The 13,755-nt window shown below is 39.3% G+C and overlaps 1 protein-coding gene and 1 long non-coding RNA gene across 10 annotated transcripts in view; one reads left to right on the top strand and one right to left on the bottom strand.

The window, feature by feature from the left end:
* Positions 1–363: 363 nt before the first annotated feature.
* Positions 364–3,734, bottom strand: LOC122229876. Its single transcript, XR_006207167.1, has 3 exons — positions 3,687–3,734; positions 2,319–2,401; positions 364–513 (listed from the first exon to the last, which is right to left on the bottom strand). It is a non-coding gene; the product is annotated as an uncharacterized LOC122229876 (long non-coding RNA).
* A 2,860-nt stretch (positions 3,735–6,594) lies between these two features.
* The window catches only part of LEKR1 (leucine, glutamate and lysine rich 1), a 225,671-nt gene continuing 218,510 nt past the window's right edge, over positions 6,595–13,755 (top strand). For 6 of the 9 annotated variants that reach the window (XM_042955501.1, XM_042955502.1, XM_042955494.1 and 3 more), the window contains exons 1-3: positions 6,687–7,333; positions 7,952–8,058; positions 10,300–10,389. In XM_042955501.1, the coding sequence (XP_042811435.1) occupies positions 10,342–10,389 (48 nt within the window). In that variant the 5' untranslated portion in view covers positions 6,687–7,333; positions 7,952–8,058; positions 10,300–10,341. The other 3 variants (XM_042955500.1, XM_042955499.1, XM_042955504.1) reach the window with 3 other exon arrangements.

The raw sequence follows: 13,755 nt of genomic DNA, 5'->3' as shown, positions 1-13,755 counted from the left end.
CTGTTTAGTTTTAGCATGTTTTCCCAGCTAACTAATTCTTAAGTGTATGTGGGGATGTTTATTTTGTATGCCCAGCACTCATCTGCTACAGAACTGCCCCTCTACTTTTCTAGGCCTATAATTAGAAAGGGAGGTTCATCATGTGTGGCTTTGCCTATATGATCCTCACAACTGGTCAGGAAGCATGTACCTGATACCTCCTAGCTTCAGCAGTTTGATCAAGGGATTGTTGTATAACTTAAGGTGTGCCAGAGTCACTTCCCAGCATTTTTCTAACTGGAGGTCGGGAACAGAAACCTCCTCTTTTCCTCTTGGTGACAAAACCAGACTGTCGGCCATGTGCAGAGACTGTAAGAGAACCATCATTAAGTGGTAGATTTAAAGGGCTGAGACTCCATGACTTTTTATAGTTCAAGAGTTCATATCTGAAGTTCTCAAAGCAGGCTTATTTCCTGCTTTCTTGAAGCTTGGTTATTCAGCTCTTCTGTTGATTCTGTGAAGTGCTCTGGTATCCTAAAATATATATTTATAGACATAAATAACAAAATGTATATTTAGAATGCTATTTGGAATACTTTTTAGGGGGATTTATAATATATTTTTAACTTGCTTGGGACATTAATCACCAAAGAACTATATCATCATTTCTTTTTTTTTTTTTAATTTTTTTAACGTTTTTATTTATTTTTGAGACAGGGAGAGACAGAGCATGAACAGGGGAGGGTCAGAGAGAGGGAGACACAGAATCTGAAACAGGCTCCAGGCTCTGAGTTGTCAGCACAGAGCCCGACGCGGGGCTCGAACTCACGGACCGCGAGATCGTGACCTGAGCCGAAGTTGGCCACTTAACCGACTGAGCCACCCAGGTGCCCCTATCATCATTTCTAACAGGTGCACAATCTTGATATTTGATATATCTATTTATTTCATGTTTTGGCTTTTCCAGCTTTTAAACATTATTTATAAAGGAGACTGTCATGAACACTAAATATATGTACTAATAAGAAATAAGCCTCCCAAAAGCTTCTAGCAGGCTTCTCTTGGGGCCTGTTTGATCAGAATTGGGTCATAAGCCCATTTCTGATTTAAACCACTGGTTAAGGGGAAGGGGCTAGCAGAATTGACCTATTCTGAGCTGATTCCTGGAGTTGGGCTGATTCACTTGTGCTTGAGGGGAGGGAAAGGGGAGGGTGAAGAGGTTTGGATTGTTGAACAAAAGGAAGAAGGGGGTTCAAATGTCTACTACAATAGTTTTGAATATTTCAGGGTGTTTACAACATAATAAATGTATTACCCTAAAATTTTTGACCCTAAAAGCAATGTTTAAGAATGCTGTTGTTCTAAACCCTTGCAAACCAGGGCTACTCTAAGTGTTTTAATCTTTTTCTTCTGTTTTATAGGGTTGGTAATATTATTTGATATATTTTTTATCAATAATTCATAAGAAAATATCTTTAAGATGATTCAAAACTCCTTATTTAATAGAATCAAATCATTCTGTTAATAGAGATATAACAAAATGACAAGAAAGTTGCTATAATTTGATTCATATAAATTCCACTGCTAGCTAAAATTATAGGTACCAAAACATGAATTTCATCTTTACAAAGGTAGAATGAAATCACTTCTGCCAATCACTTATCAAAACACATATGAATTAGACTCTCAGATGCTTCATTAGAATCCTATGGAAATCTCAGAAATGAGCTATAATTTCATTAAACAAGCAAATTCTACAAAAGCTGTTTTTTAAATATATAAGGCAGTTCTCAATTTTCAGTCTTTGAATTCATTAACATTTATTATAGGCTGTGTATTGGATGCTAAGAGTTTAAAGAACTATCAGTGCCATATATTTGAGTATCAAATTCATTACAAGAGTTTTAAGTCAGTGCCATGAGAGCTTTATTCTTTTTGTTTTTAAATATGTTCATGAGAGTAAATGTATCCTTGAGATGTAATGTACAGCATAGTGACTGTATCGTATATTTGAAAAGTTGCTAAGAAGATAGATCCTAAAAGCTATCATCACAAGAAAAAAATTTGTAATTATGTGTGGTGATGAATGTTAACTAGGCTTACTGTAGTGATTATTTCACAATATATATAAATAAATATTGACTCATTATGTTGTATACCTGGAACTAATATAATGTGATATATCAATTATGTCTCAAAAAGAAATATATTCATGTAACAAATATTAAACTATATTTGGCAAACAGTACATTTTTGGCTAAAACTCTTATCAGTAGTGAACAGACCACAAGAGAGTACATTTATAATCATTAAAGGTTTCACTGTAGTGTCTGACTTACTTTTAATATTTGAGAGTTGACATTTATCACTGAAAGGCCTGATGTCTCATTGGGAATTTTGTTCAACAATTACATTCTTAGGGCTAAAAAGAATTCAGTATAGAACTTATTATTGCACAGATCACAACACATTTGAACTCCTAGAGAGAGATGCTAAACAGTGTGACATTTATTTTATTACATACTTAAAGTTTATACTACACATGGGATGGATTCAAAAATATACAGAGCAAAACCCCACAAATAGTATTTTGTGGCCAAAGCCACCTTTAGATTGGTTATTTGGAATTCAAAATATACAAAGTAGGGGAGTCTGGGTGGCTTGGTCGGTTAAGATTCTGCCTCTTGTCATGGCTCAGGTCATGGGCCTGCTTGGGATTCTCTCCCTCTCTCTCTCTTCCCCTCCCCCCACTTGTGCTCTCTCCCTCCCTCTTTCTCTCTCTTTCTCAACATAAATAAAAATAAAACATTAAAAAAAACCCCCAAAAATCCAAAATATACAAAGTAGCTTTACAAAGGAGTCTACAACTTTAAATGTTGATTAGCAGTTAAAAAAACAGTATTATGAAAAAAATCTAATCCACATCTTGGTGGGAATAAAATGTGTTGGGGTGAGTAAAACAAAGCAAATCGTCACTTGTAGCTGACCACTTTTTTGAAAACTGGAAGCTGTAACAGAAAAGTTTGGAAAATGGTAAGTCTAAAACAAAGTTAAGTTTCCAGAATTCAATGCTTTTTGAGTATTTACATATGTTACTAATCTACAGTAGGCTGATGCCTTTTGGTCACTGACTGGCTGGCAGAGTCAACTGACATAATACATGAGGCCCAGGTGCTTCTGCTTATACTTTCAGTCCAAGTACACTTCAGTGCTCATGTGTTGTTGGGCCATGCCCTTGGCCACTTCCATCATTTGGGTAAAAGTAAACAGTAAGTACGATCTGACCGAGTTATGATTTGGAAGCGTTCTCAATAAATGAGATATTGTGTATCCAGTGTTTGGCAAACAGAAAGAGCCCAATAAATGTTAGCTTTTTAAAAATTCTGTAGTTGAATGGGATAGAACTCAGAAATAGCAGTGAAGGTTGCTTCCAACCTGGGAGGCCTGTCTGCAACCATTTTATTCAAACTTTTGAGGGAATAGTGTGGTACTATGTTCTGGTTCACAGGATAAAAATAAAGTTGGGCTAAGTATAATTTTGCCATGCTCCCTTGCTACAGTTCTGAACTCACTTTGAAATTAGCAATTTTGGGTAGACTTCCTGATGTTTTTATCAGACTTGCCAACAAAGTACGCATTTTTCCACATGCCTCTTATGGGGGGAGGCGGAAGGGAAGGGGAAGGGGAAGGGAAATAATATTACTTACCAAAATGAATGGGATGAGTGACAACGCCCTGCTGGTTCAATATCTTAGGCAAACTCATAACAGAAACAAAAGCACAGACACTGTGTTCTCATAAATGTTAATACTACAACACAAAGGTCTGCAGACATTGTGGAAAGCCCTCATTTAGTCACTTTACAGAGGTTCTTCTCCCAAAACTAGGGACTATACTTTTTCTTTCAGGGGTCATTGACCCACAGGGGAAAAAGAATAAAAAAAGGTCACAGAGGAGGTGAAAAGGAACTTAATTTGGTTACCACCAGATTACTTTTAAAAGTCACAGTAAAAAGTGAAACTTAGCTGATTTAAAATTTAATAACAAGGGGCACCTGGGTGGCTCAGTCAGTTGAGCATGATCAGACGCTTGATTTTGGCTCAGGTCATGATCCCAGGGTGGTGGGATTGAGCCCTGTGTTGGGCTCCTCACTGAGCATGGAGCCTGCTTGGGATTCTCTCTCTCTCTCTCTCTCTCTCTCTCTCTCTCTCTCTCTCTCTCCCCCTCTGCCCCTCTCCCATGCTTTCTCTTTCTCTAAAGGAAAAAAAAATTAAATTTAATAACTGAATAACACAAAACTTTATTCAATATGGCCAATGATGGGAACATTTTAAATTCTATATAAGTTCCAGTATGGCCAATAATGGGGCGAGTTAGAGTAGTGGAAAAACAAAAAAGACAAGGAAAGAGCCCAGAGAGAGGGAGGGAGAGAAGGAGAGATTGAGATCATGAACAGCCAAGAATAAACACACAAGAACCCGGGGAGAAGGTTTATAGGATTACTTTTTTTAAAAATCTATTTCATAACACCCTGTCACAACTCTTCATCTGTGCTGTGGTCCTCAGGAATAACACCTTTCACTGCTACTTTTTAACAAAAGCTATTCCTCGCAATCTATCAATGCTCTTTATCCTTGAAATTCTTACTGGGCCTGCAACTGTTCAGTAGAATTTTCTCTGATGAGGAGAATGTTCTATATATGGGCTGTGTGATGCCGTGGCAACATGTGACTACTGAGAACTTCAACTGTGGCTAGTGCAATAAAGGAATGGAATTTTTTATTTTGTTTTAACTAAATTGTACAGTCACATGTGGCTATCTTATTGGGCAGTGCAGGTCTAAGGGACATTTATGGTGTGGACATTTATGGTGGAAGGAAAATCGGTCTCAAGGCCAATGTAGAGATGACTAAGGACAGATGAAATTAACTCAGAATGAATTAACAGCCTTTCTGCAGTATTTTCTCCTATCCTTGAAGTGTTTCCTTTCCTTATATACACTAAATAATAAATATTAATGCTAATAGTCATACTACTAGCCAAACTAGACTAAGAATCATCTTGCTTTAGATGTGCAATTTCTGTTCCAGATAAAGCACTCAGTCGATCGAGATGAACTGCTTTTTTGTGTGTGTGACCTATGTCTAAACTCCCCATTGTTAAGAACAGTCCTATTTTCATTGTCCCTCAAAGAAACATACTGAACGTGAATAGTTGTGAAAGTTCTTTATGCTTCTCATAAGCATGCTGTCCCTGACCACTTCATTGGCTCCCCTCTCCTAATCCTCTCTTCAATCCTCTAATTATTGTTTATCTTTCTCAGATGAAGAAAAATGCTCTTTGAGCGGTGGAAACTGAAAGTCGTTGGCAGGCAGGCAAAATATCAGCTAGGGTACAGGTACAGGGTACATCTATCTCCAAGACTTTCAGTGCTTTGAGGACAAGGCTTTTAGGAGTGGTCAGTACTTCGTCCTGTCATTTTCATTAACAAACAGCTATCATCAGCAGTTTGACTACTGTTTCAGCACTGCTCTGCATCATTCGATCACCTCTAAATCTATAGGTTTTAATTAATTTTCTTTGTACTTCATTCAATGGTAACAAGTTTCTTTCCCTGCTGGTAAGCCATTGATATTTTTTCGTATCAGAGCTGCAATTTCTTTTCTTTTTTTAATGTTTATTTATTTTGAGAGAGAGCACATGCACAAGCAGGGGAGGGGCAAGGAGAAAGGGGGGGGGGAGAGAGAGAGAGCGAGAAAATCTCAAGGAGGCTCCACCCTCAGCACAGAGCCCCAGGTGGGGCTTGATCCCATGACGGTGATATCATGACCTGAGCCCAAATGAAGAGTTGGCGCTTTAACCAACTGAGCCACCCAGTCGCCCCAGAGCTGCATTTTTGACTTCATGTATTCAGGAGAGATTGGGGTTATTAATGAGGCACTTGAAAATCATACCAATAGCTGCCCCTACCTGGGTTAGTTACAGAGCATCACCCCATTCTGGTATGCAGTGCTCATCTCTTAGTAGTATGTCAGTAAATACTTGCTTTATGAAGGAAGGAAAGTAAGTCACTTGCAAACGTGACCAGCCTTCTATAAATAAACAACTTGTGAGTAGGCGGTCTGAAGATACCTTCTGAACTAAGCCTTACATCTTGACTACTTTGGGGCTAGAATGAAAATTTTAACGCCTTCTCAATTGCCTTCGCTGCAATGCCCAGCGCTTCCCTTTACACCCATGACCTCTACAGGCTTCTCTTCTTTCCGCTCAAGAACAATGATTGCCCACTGCTGTCTCCGCCACACGGGCTCTAGAGCCTGGGGTCAGAGGTACACGGACTTGGGCCTCCACCGCAGGCAGTGTCTCTCTCTCTAATCTAGTCTTGGGGCTAGGGACATCTCCCTCCTTCCCAGCAGCCTCTACCGCGACTCCAGCCCGCCCTCCTCTGCCTTGCCCTTTGCGACCCTCCCTTCTCTCACACAGCGCTCAGCATAAAAACAAGCCTTTTCCTCTCAACCCCACCGCCAGCTTTCCCGCTTCCGCCCGGCGCGTGTGGCCCAGGGCGGGGCAAGGGAGGCCCCTCCGAGTTGGCGAGGGGCGTGGGCCGTGACGTCACCGCGCCCTGACGTCGGGCAGACGTGTAGCACGGTCTCCCGGGAGACCGGGAAAGCCGTTCGCACTCGGAGTCGAGGTCTAGGTGAGAGACAATGAATGACTTCCTTGAGTCCCCCGCCTACCCAGCCCCCCGGGACGCAGTTCCGGAGCGGAGGCGTGCTGGCACCGGGGGAGAGGGCAGGAAAGCTGAGACGAGGCGCCGCGGCGAAGGGCTGGGGCTTCCGAGCGTCCCCTCCGCCCCTCTCTGCGGCCCCGGCACAGCTTCCGCCAGCCCGCCAGTCCTCTACTCCCTCTGAGAGCGCCGCTCGGCCTCACCCCCGCACCCTCCTCCTCCTCTTCCTGCCACAGCAGGTCCCGAGGGAGCGGGGTTAGGAAGGGACGGGTTTCAAAACCCTTCCAAGCAGTTTTGGCTGCCCTTGCAGTTGGTTTCTATTCGGAAAATCCCGCCTCTTCAGGAATGTCTTAGAGCGTGAACTCCGTTTCACCTGACGCTGATCTGCTCATTTGCGGGTGATTCACGCCAGGGGAATAGTTCTTTACGGAAGGGCCTGAAAGCTGGACGTGAGTTAATGGCCCAACGTGACACTGCTGTGAGGGAAGGGAATCGGAAGTGAACAGTCAAGGACGTTTCTGTGTTTTCGACATCTTCTTCACGATCCTGTTAAGAGAGCAGGTCCACAAATACTTAACGTGGCTGCTGCCAGTTTCACCGCACTTCTCGCTGAAGGGCAGTCTACATGTATGTAATGTGAAAGGATAAAAGAAACTAGTTTGATAAAACATACAAAATAATGTAAGAGTAAAGTAAAAAAATTAAAAAATTTTCCACCTACGTGTTGCCGTGGGTGACTTTTTTCTTTCCTTTTCTTGAGAAATTCCGTAAATTTGTGAATGCCTCTATTCCTTTAATACGTATGCAAATCTTTTTAAAGACCCAGAATGTTTTTCTTGAGGACGTGGGAACCATCTCTTTAAAATGTAAACATCAAGGAAGACGGCGTCCCTATTTCCTTATCACCTTTGGTACTTTCTCCCTCGACTCCTTCCTTTAGAAACCACGGATTCTATCACAGGGATTTGTATTCCTTAGAACAATCGCAATTAACCAGTGCAGATAGCTACTTCAATCACTAGGTGAATTGGAAACGAACTATGAAAGTGTGTAGCCCACTGTGTTGAGGACGAGTTACCTTTTCTCTTGAGAACGTATATGTAATGGATTGTATCTACATGGCTGTATATAAAAAAAAGTGAGCTTTCTGTCTTTGTAGTCTCGTTAGCAGATTGGCTCTGATGTGCATCACAGTCTAGTTAAATGCTTACTCAATAATAAAATTGTTTTCTTTCTGCATTGTAGAGAGATTTTCTGGGTTGGCAGTATTTTCTTCAATCAGAACCTGCCAAATTTTCCTACTTGCTATATAAGAAGGACCCAAAGTTGGAATACCTTTACAGATAAAGAAGGTACTAAACAAATATGTTCCACTGGTCCTTTGTTTATGCTGTCACTAGATCCATGCTCTCAAATAATTTTATGGGTGGAATTTAAAAAGGAGATTTAGTTGGCAATTTTAGGAAAAATTGTACTCCCAGTAGAGTTTAATTAAGATAATGCCATCTTATTTACTGATGGTAAGTCCATTGTAAAATGGCAGAAGAGAGAATAATGAGCCTTCTGTGAATAACGAGCTCTTGCCATATCACAGTCTGCCAAACGTCAGATTATTATGTACTTGACTGTGTGGGCCTATGTTAGCTATGGCAGTTAACTTTACGCCCATAGTTAACTCTAGTTAACTTTACCAAACATACATATTATGTTTATATGGGAAGACAGCTCATTAGTTATTTGTTCTAAACAGCAGCTCATTAAAACAACAGGCTTTGTGCTAACACAAGGGGATGGGGAATTTCCTTTCCACCAATGGTTGCACGACTTAAAAAAAAAAACCAAAAAACTGCCGCTCCAGGAACTTTTGTTAACTACAATTTCCCTGACACCTCGCTGTGCCTGAGTTGCTGTCTCTGATAGAGTACTGTGCCTCTTTAGTCTATCTTTGTGTCAAAATCCTGCTCTGATCAAAAGCAAACAGCTTCAGGAAGCCTTCCCTAATTCGCCACTCCCACCAGAAAGATAAGACATCTTTCTTTGCTGAACTCCTTGGTTGTTCCTAGTCTACCACTCCCAGCCCTCAGACTTTCTTCATTGCTGTGGAATTGTGCCTGTATCCTCTCTGCTGCCTCCTTTCTGCCCCTCAAGTCCTTAGATGAATATATAAGCATCTCTCATGAAACTGGACTGTGTATTCTTTCTCCATATTTGGGAAAGATAAAAAAACAAACAAACAAACAAACAAAACCAGGGGCACCTGGGTGGCTCAGTTGGTTTCTGACTCTTGATTTCAGCTCAGGTCATGATCTCCTGGTTCTTGAGTTCGAGCCCCGCATTAGGCTCCACACTGACCGTGCGAAGCCTACTTGGGATTTTCTCTCCCTCCCTCTCTCTCTGCCCCTTCCCCGTTCTCATACTCTCTCTCTCTCTCTCTCTCTCAAAATAAATAAATAAACTTAAAAAAAAAAGAACCAAAAGTGTTCCTTCCATTCATCTTGTGTGGTTTTATGAAAGTAGTAATAGGATTTTATGTTGAATTGTTATATTAGAAATGAAAATTTATTTAGGTAAAATATCTGCATAAAATTATATAAATGTTCATCTTGAGTAAAATTAGCACGTCTCATAGTTTCATGACTTTTCAGTGTCTGCATATCATATTTAATCTGATAACTCTAAATATTTTTTGTACTTCATCCTTTAAACCAGCATTCATGTCAAAATTGTTTTTCTTATCTGCTGAGCTAAAATACTATATTTAGATATTTTTCTTTTCTTTTTTTTTTTTTTTTTTTTTACCATTTTATTTATTTTTGAGACACGGAGAGACAGAGCACGAACAGGGGAGGGTCAGAGAGAGGGAGACACAGAATCCGAAACAGGCTCCAGGCTCTGAGCGGTCAGCACAGAGCCCGACGCGGGGCTCGAACTCATGGACTGCGAGATCATGCCCTGAGCCGAAGTCGGCCGCTTAACTGACTGGGCCACCCAGGCGCCCCTAGATATTTTTCTATTAGCTTTTTGGGAAAAACCCTTTAAAAAAAGAAAACAAATAAATGAGTCTGTTTAAAATTTTAAGTGACATTTAGGGGTGCCTGGGAGTCTCAGTCGGTTAAGTGTCCAACTTCAGCTCAGGTCATGATCTCACGGTTGGTGAGTTCAAACCCGGCGTCAGGCTCTGGGCTGACAACTTGGAGCCTGCTTTGGATTCTGTGTCTCCTTTCTCTGCCCCTCCTACACTCACACTCTGTCTCTCTCAAAAATAAATGAACATTAACAACAATTAAAAAAAAATTAACATTTATTCTGTATTTGCAAAACAAGTAATTAGTAATAAACCACCAGAGAAATTACAATTAGACTATAAAGTTCTAAAGGAAGAAAATATTTCTGACTTAGTCATCTGTTATCTTTCCTGTTCTATTGGCGTAATAACTAATTGAAAAGGTCCAGTTGTACCTTTTAATACTGAGTTGATGAAATAACTGTTAAAAGTTATCACCATTTATCTCTCATTACTCCAAGAATTTATAGCTTTTAATTTGAATTTTATTCATAATTTCAATTCTGACCATTGCCATCAATGTTTTTAGATTATTTTACTTCAGAACTCCCTCTGCATATTTTGAGAAATTATGGATCGTCACATCCCCATGCACGCGTTACCTGAAGAAATCCAAAAGGTATGGTATTATATTGTGTTATTAAAGCATAACATTGAGAGCATTTTAAGGTAGATAGTAATATCTCCCCCTCTCTCTGCCCCTCCCCTGCTCATGCTCTCTCTCTCTCTGTCTCAAAAATAAATGAAAAACATTTAAAAAATTTATATATAAAAAAAAGGTAGATAGTAATAAAACCTGGGGGAGTGATTTCAGAGGTTTTGTATTTATTTTGGCCAGGGGATCTGCAATTAATTCATAGAGTGTAAGGGGAACAATCATAATGGCCAGATTGTAGAATTCAATTCAGTGCAAAGAATGTTTGACCTGTGAAGGAAGACATCTATAATTTCAGCACAGTATTTGACCAGCTGTTTGTGGAGCTCTTGTGAAAAGAGGGCCTCAGGAATGTCCAAATACTATAGTTAGATATATATTTTTTTGGCAGCTTTTCAGAAAAAAAAAAAACTTGCTTGAAAAATGGAAATAAACGGGTCTGTTTAAAATTTTAAGCGATCCCCCTATTTGCAAAAACAAATAATTAGTAGCAAATAATTAGTAGTAAAACACTATAGCAGCTACAGTTAGTTTGTAACATTTTGTGATATGCTAAATTTTTGTGTCTCTCTCCATATTAGGGTCTGTTTCAATTTCACCTCAATTCTTCCCACTTATCATGTACCAGGCACTGTTTTAAACCCTTTCATATATATCAACTCATTGAATCTGGTTAAGAATTTTTCAGTTTCTATCCTGCTCTCCTCCCTGTGAGTTCATATCTGTCCTCAGGCAGAAGCATTTATCCTGTATTTAGTTTGGCAATGCATACATTGTTAACAGTATAATGTTTAAAACGTCTCTTTGAAACTGATTGACAGATTGTGAATTAAAACCTCAAACGTTAACTATCATTAATCATTGAGGGTTTTCAGTAAATCTACAGTCAACTCTTAATTAACCACCAATCCGTTACTTTTTAATTAAAAATTGTAGTCATCCCTCAGATATGCTTTTATCCTTTGTGCATGTTGCTTTGGGTTGCCTGTTAGCATTAATCATGCCATTGATTTAAGTTAATGCTTAATGTTACTGCATGTTCTTCAGATTTATGTAAAATGCAACCTAGCAGGCACTGGAAAGGAAAAGCCCAGAAAAAGACCTTTTAAACCATTGCATTTAATTTGCTTCGCCTTTTAAATTGGACATAAGAGATAGTAAGCACAGAGAGAGCTTAACTATGCTATGCTTATCTGAGAAATGGTGCTTATATGTGTTTGAAGACATGGAATATCCTTCCTCTCTCCCTCAACTGAGTTCCTTGCAAATACTAAGCTGGTATGGTAGAGATTAAAAGACACAAAACAAAACAGTCTGGAAGAAACAATATCCATACTGCAGATCCCAAGGAAGAGGATATATAATGACATGAAAAAATAACTAAAAAACAGGGGCGCCTGGGTGGCTCAGTCGGTTGAGCGTCTGACTTCGGCTCAGGTTATGATCTCACGGTCTGTGAGTTTGAGCCCCGCGTTGGGCTCTGTGCTGACAGTTCAGAGCCTGGAGCCTGTTTCAGATTCTGTGTCTCCCTCTCTCACTACCCCTCCCCTGCTCACATTCTGTCTGTCTGTCTCTCAAAAATAAACATTAAAAATTTTTAAAAAATAACTGTAAAAAACAGTATATGATTTAAATATCATATAAGGTAGTATCTTCTTTGATATGGACAGGTGGGGGAGGATGGTCAAGGGAGGAGCTTTATGTGGGTGACAGAATTGGGATTGGCCCTTGAAAGCTGAGTATTTCTATATACAGACGGGGAATAGGGCATCCTAGGCCAACGTAACAGAAACTTACTGGTGAAAAAAAGCTGGCCAAGTTAGGTATGTATTTATTTTGACAAGATTTTTATGAGAATTGTAAAATGCCTTTTTCTCATGTTTAAGGTGCTATATAAGTAAATCGTTTAAAAATGATAAAAACCAAACCTTTCACGAATCTACAGTTCTATTCTCAAGGCAGGAATGGCAGACAGTTGTCCATACTGTGCAGAGGAGGGACATCAGGAAAGACTCAGCTGCCTAAGTCCCTGGACAATTATGCTGATTGTAGCCCTGGTCCTGCTGAATGTTTAGAATGTAAAACGCAGCTCTGCACTTTTTCAGACTCAAGTTAGATACATTTATACCACAAATATTTATCAAGTGCATATTATGTGCTAGGCACTGTTTTGGGCTTGATTATAAAGCAACAAAAATGTGTACATGTAGCCACAGCCTATTAAAGCACAGTCCAAGAATAAGTCAGTTATTTCTTTTTCACAACTTCTTACCTATGTTTGATTCATCTAGATTGTCCATTATGTAACTTGTTAAATTGCTTACTGATCAGGCAGTATATCTATTTAGTCAACTTGCATACATCATTTCATACAGAATCATGTTAAATAGGTATATAGCTTATAATGCTAATAGGAATACCTCAGATTAGAACCACTGCATTATTAAGATGAAGAAAACAAATCATTTTTCCCACATGACTTTGAAATTGTGCTCATTTCTCTATTGGATGAACAAATAACTGAGGTGTGTAGGTCAGTAGGTGGTGACAGGTCTTTCAAAGGCTTTTTTTTTTTTTTTTTAATTGTTCTTCTGTTAACTTTTTATATTAGTTCTTATGTGGCTCTTCTTTCTAGAAAAGCTTCTGCTGTGTTTCTTTCTTTACTTTTTTCTTTTTCTTTTCTGTGTCTAGGCAAGGAAAGTTAGTGTAGAAGAGAAGGTGAGCCTTTCTTGTTTATTTCTTTCTATACTTTTGCTGTATGATCTGGAAATAGATGGTCAATTAATCACATGAAAGATACATGGTAAGGAATGTGAAGGTGTATTACACTCTATTATTAATAGCAAAACAGGTAGTAATAGAGTTGCAAGAAAAAGTAAAGGTGGTGGGGAAAGTAGGGAGAAGAATGCTGATGACATTCAGTTATATTGAAAGAATCCATTGCCTGATTAGAAGCCTAATGTTAAATTACTTCCCCCTGGTCTCATTTCTTAGGAAATCTTAGAGAAGAAAGAATAAAGTAATCTTTTGACTCTCATTCTTAAATCTTTTTGCTTTTTGTCACAGTTTCTGACCAAGCATCAGACATGCCTCAGACTTCCATATCCCTAAGTGGCAGAAAATATAAAACAGGCTTGTGTACTGGAGAGCAGGACCACACTTGCCCGCTTTGTCTGCTGCTAGACTCTACAGTTCACTTCTGTGTGTACTTAGACTATATCTCTGAATCTACTTTCTCTAGACTGAACTCTTACTTGTCTCTGACCTCCAATATCCAACAGCTTTGCTAGAATTGTCATCCAACATTCTGGAAGCAGAATGAACTTGTTC

Source organism: Panthera leo, chromosome C2 (genome assembly GCF_018350215.1).
Source record: "Panthera leo isolate Ple1 chromosome C2, P.leo_Ple1_pat1.1, whole genome shotgun sequence".
In the NCBI taxonomy this organism is placed as follows: Eukaryota; Metazoa; Chordata; class Mammalia; order Carnivora; family Felidae; genus Panthera; species Panthera leo.
The sequence above is the reverse complement of the archived record's forward strand: the minus strand, read 5'-3'. Positions and strand labels throughout refer to the sequence as shown.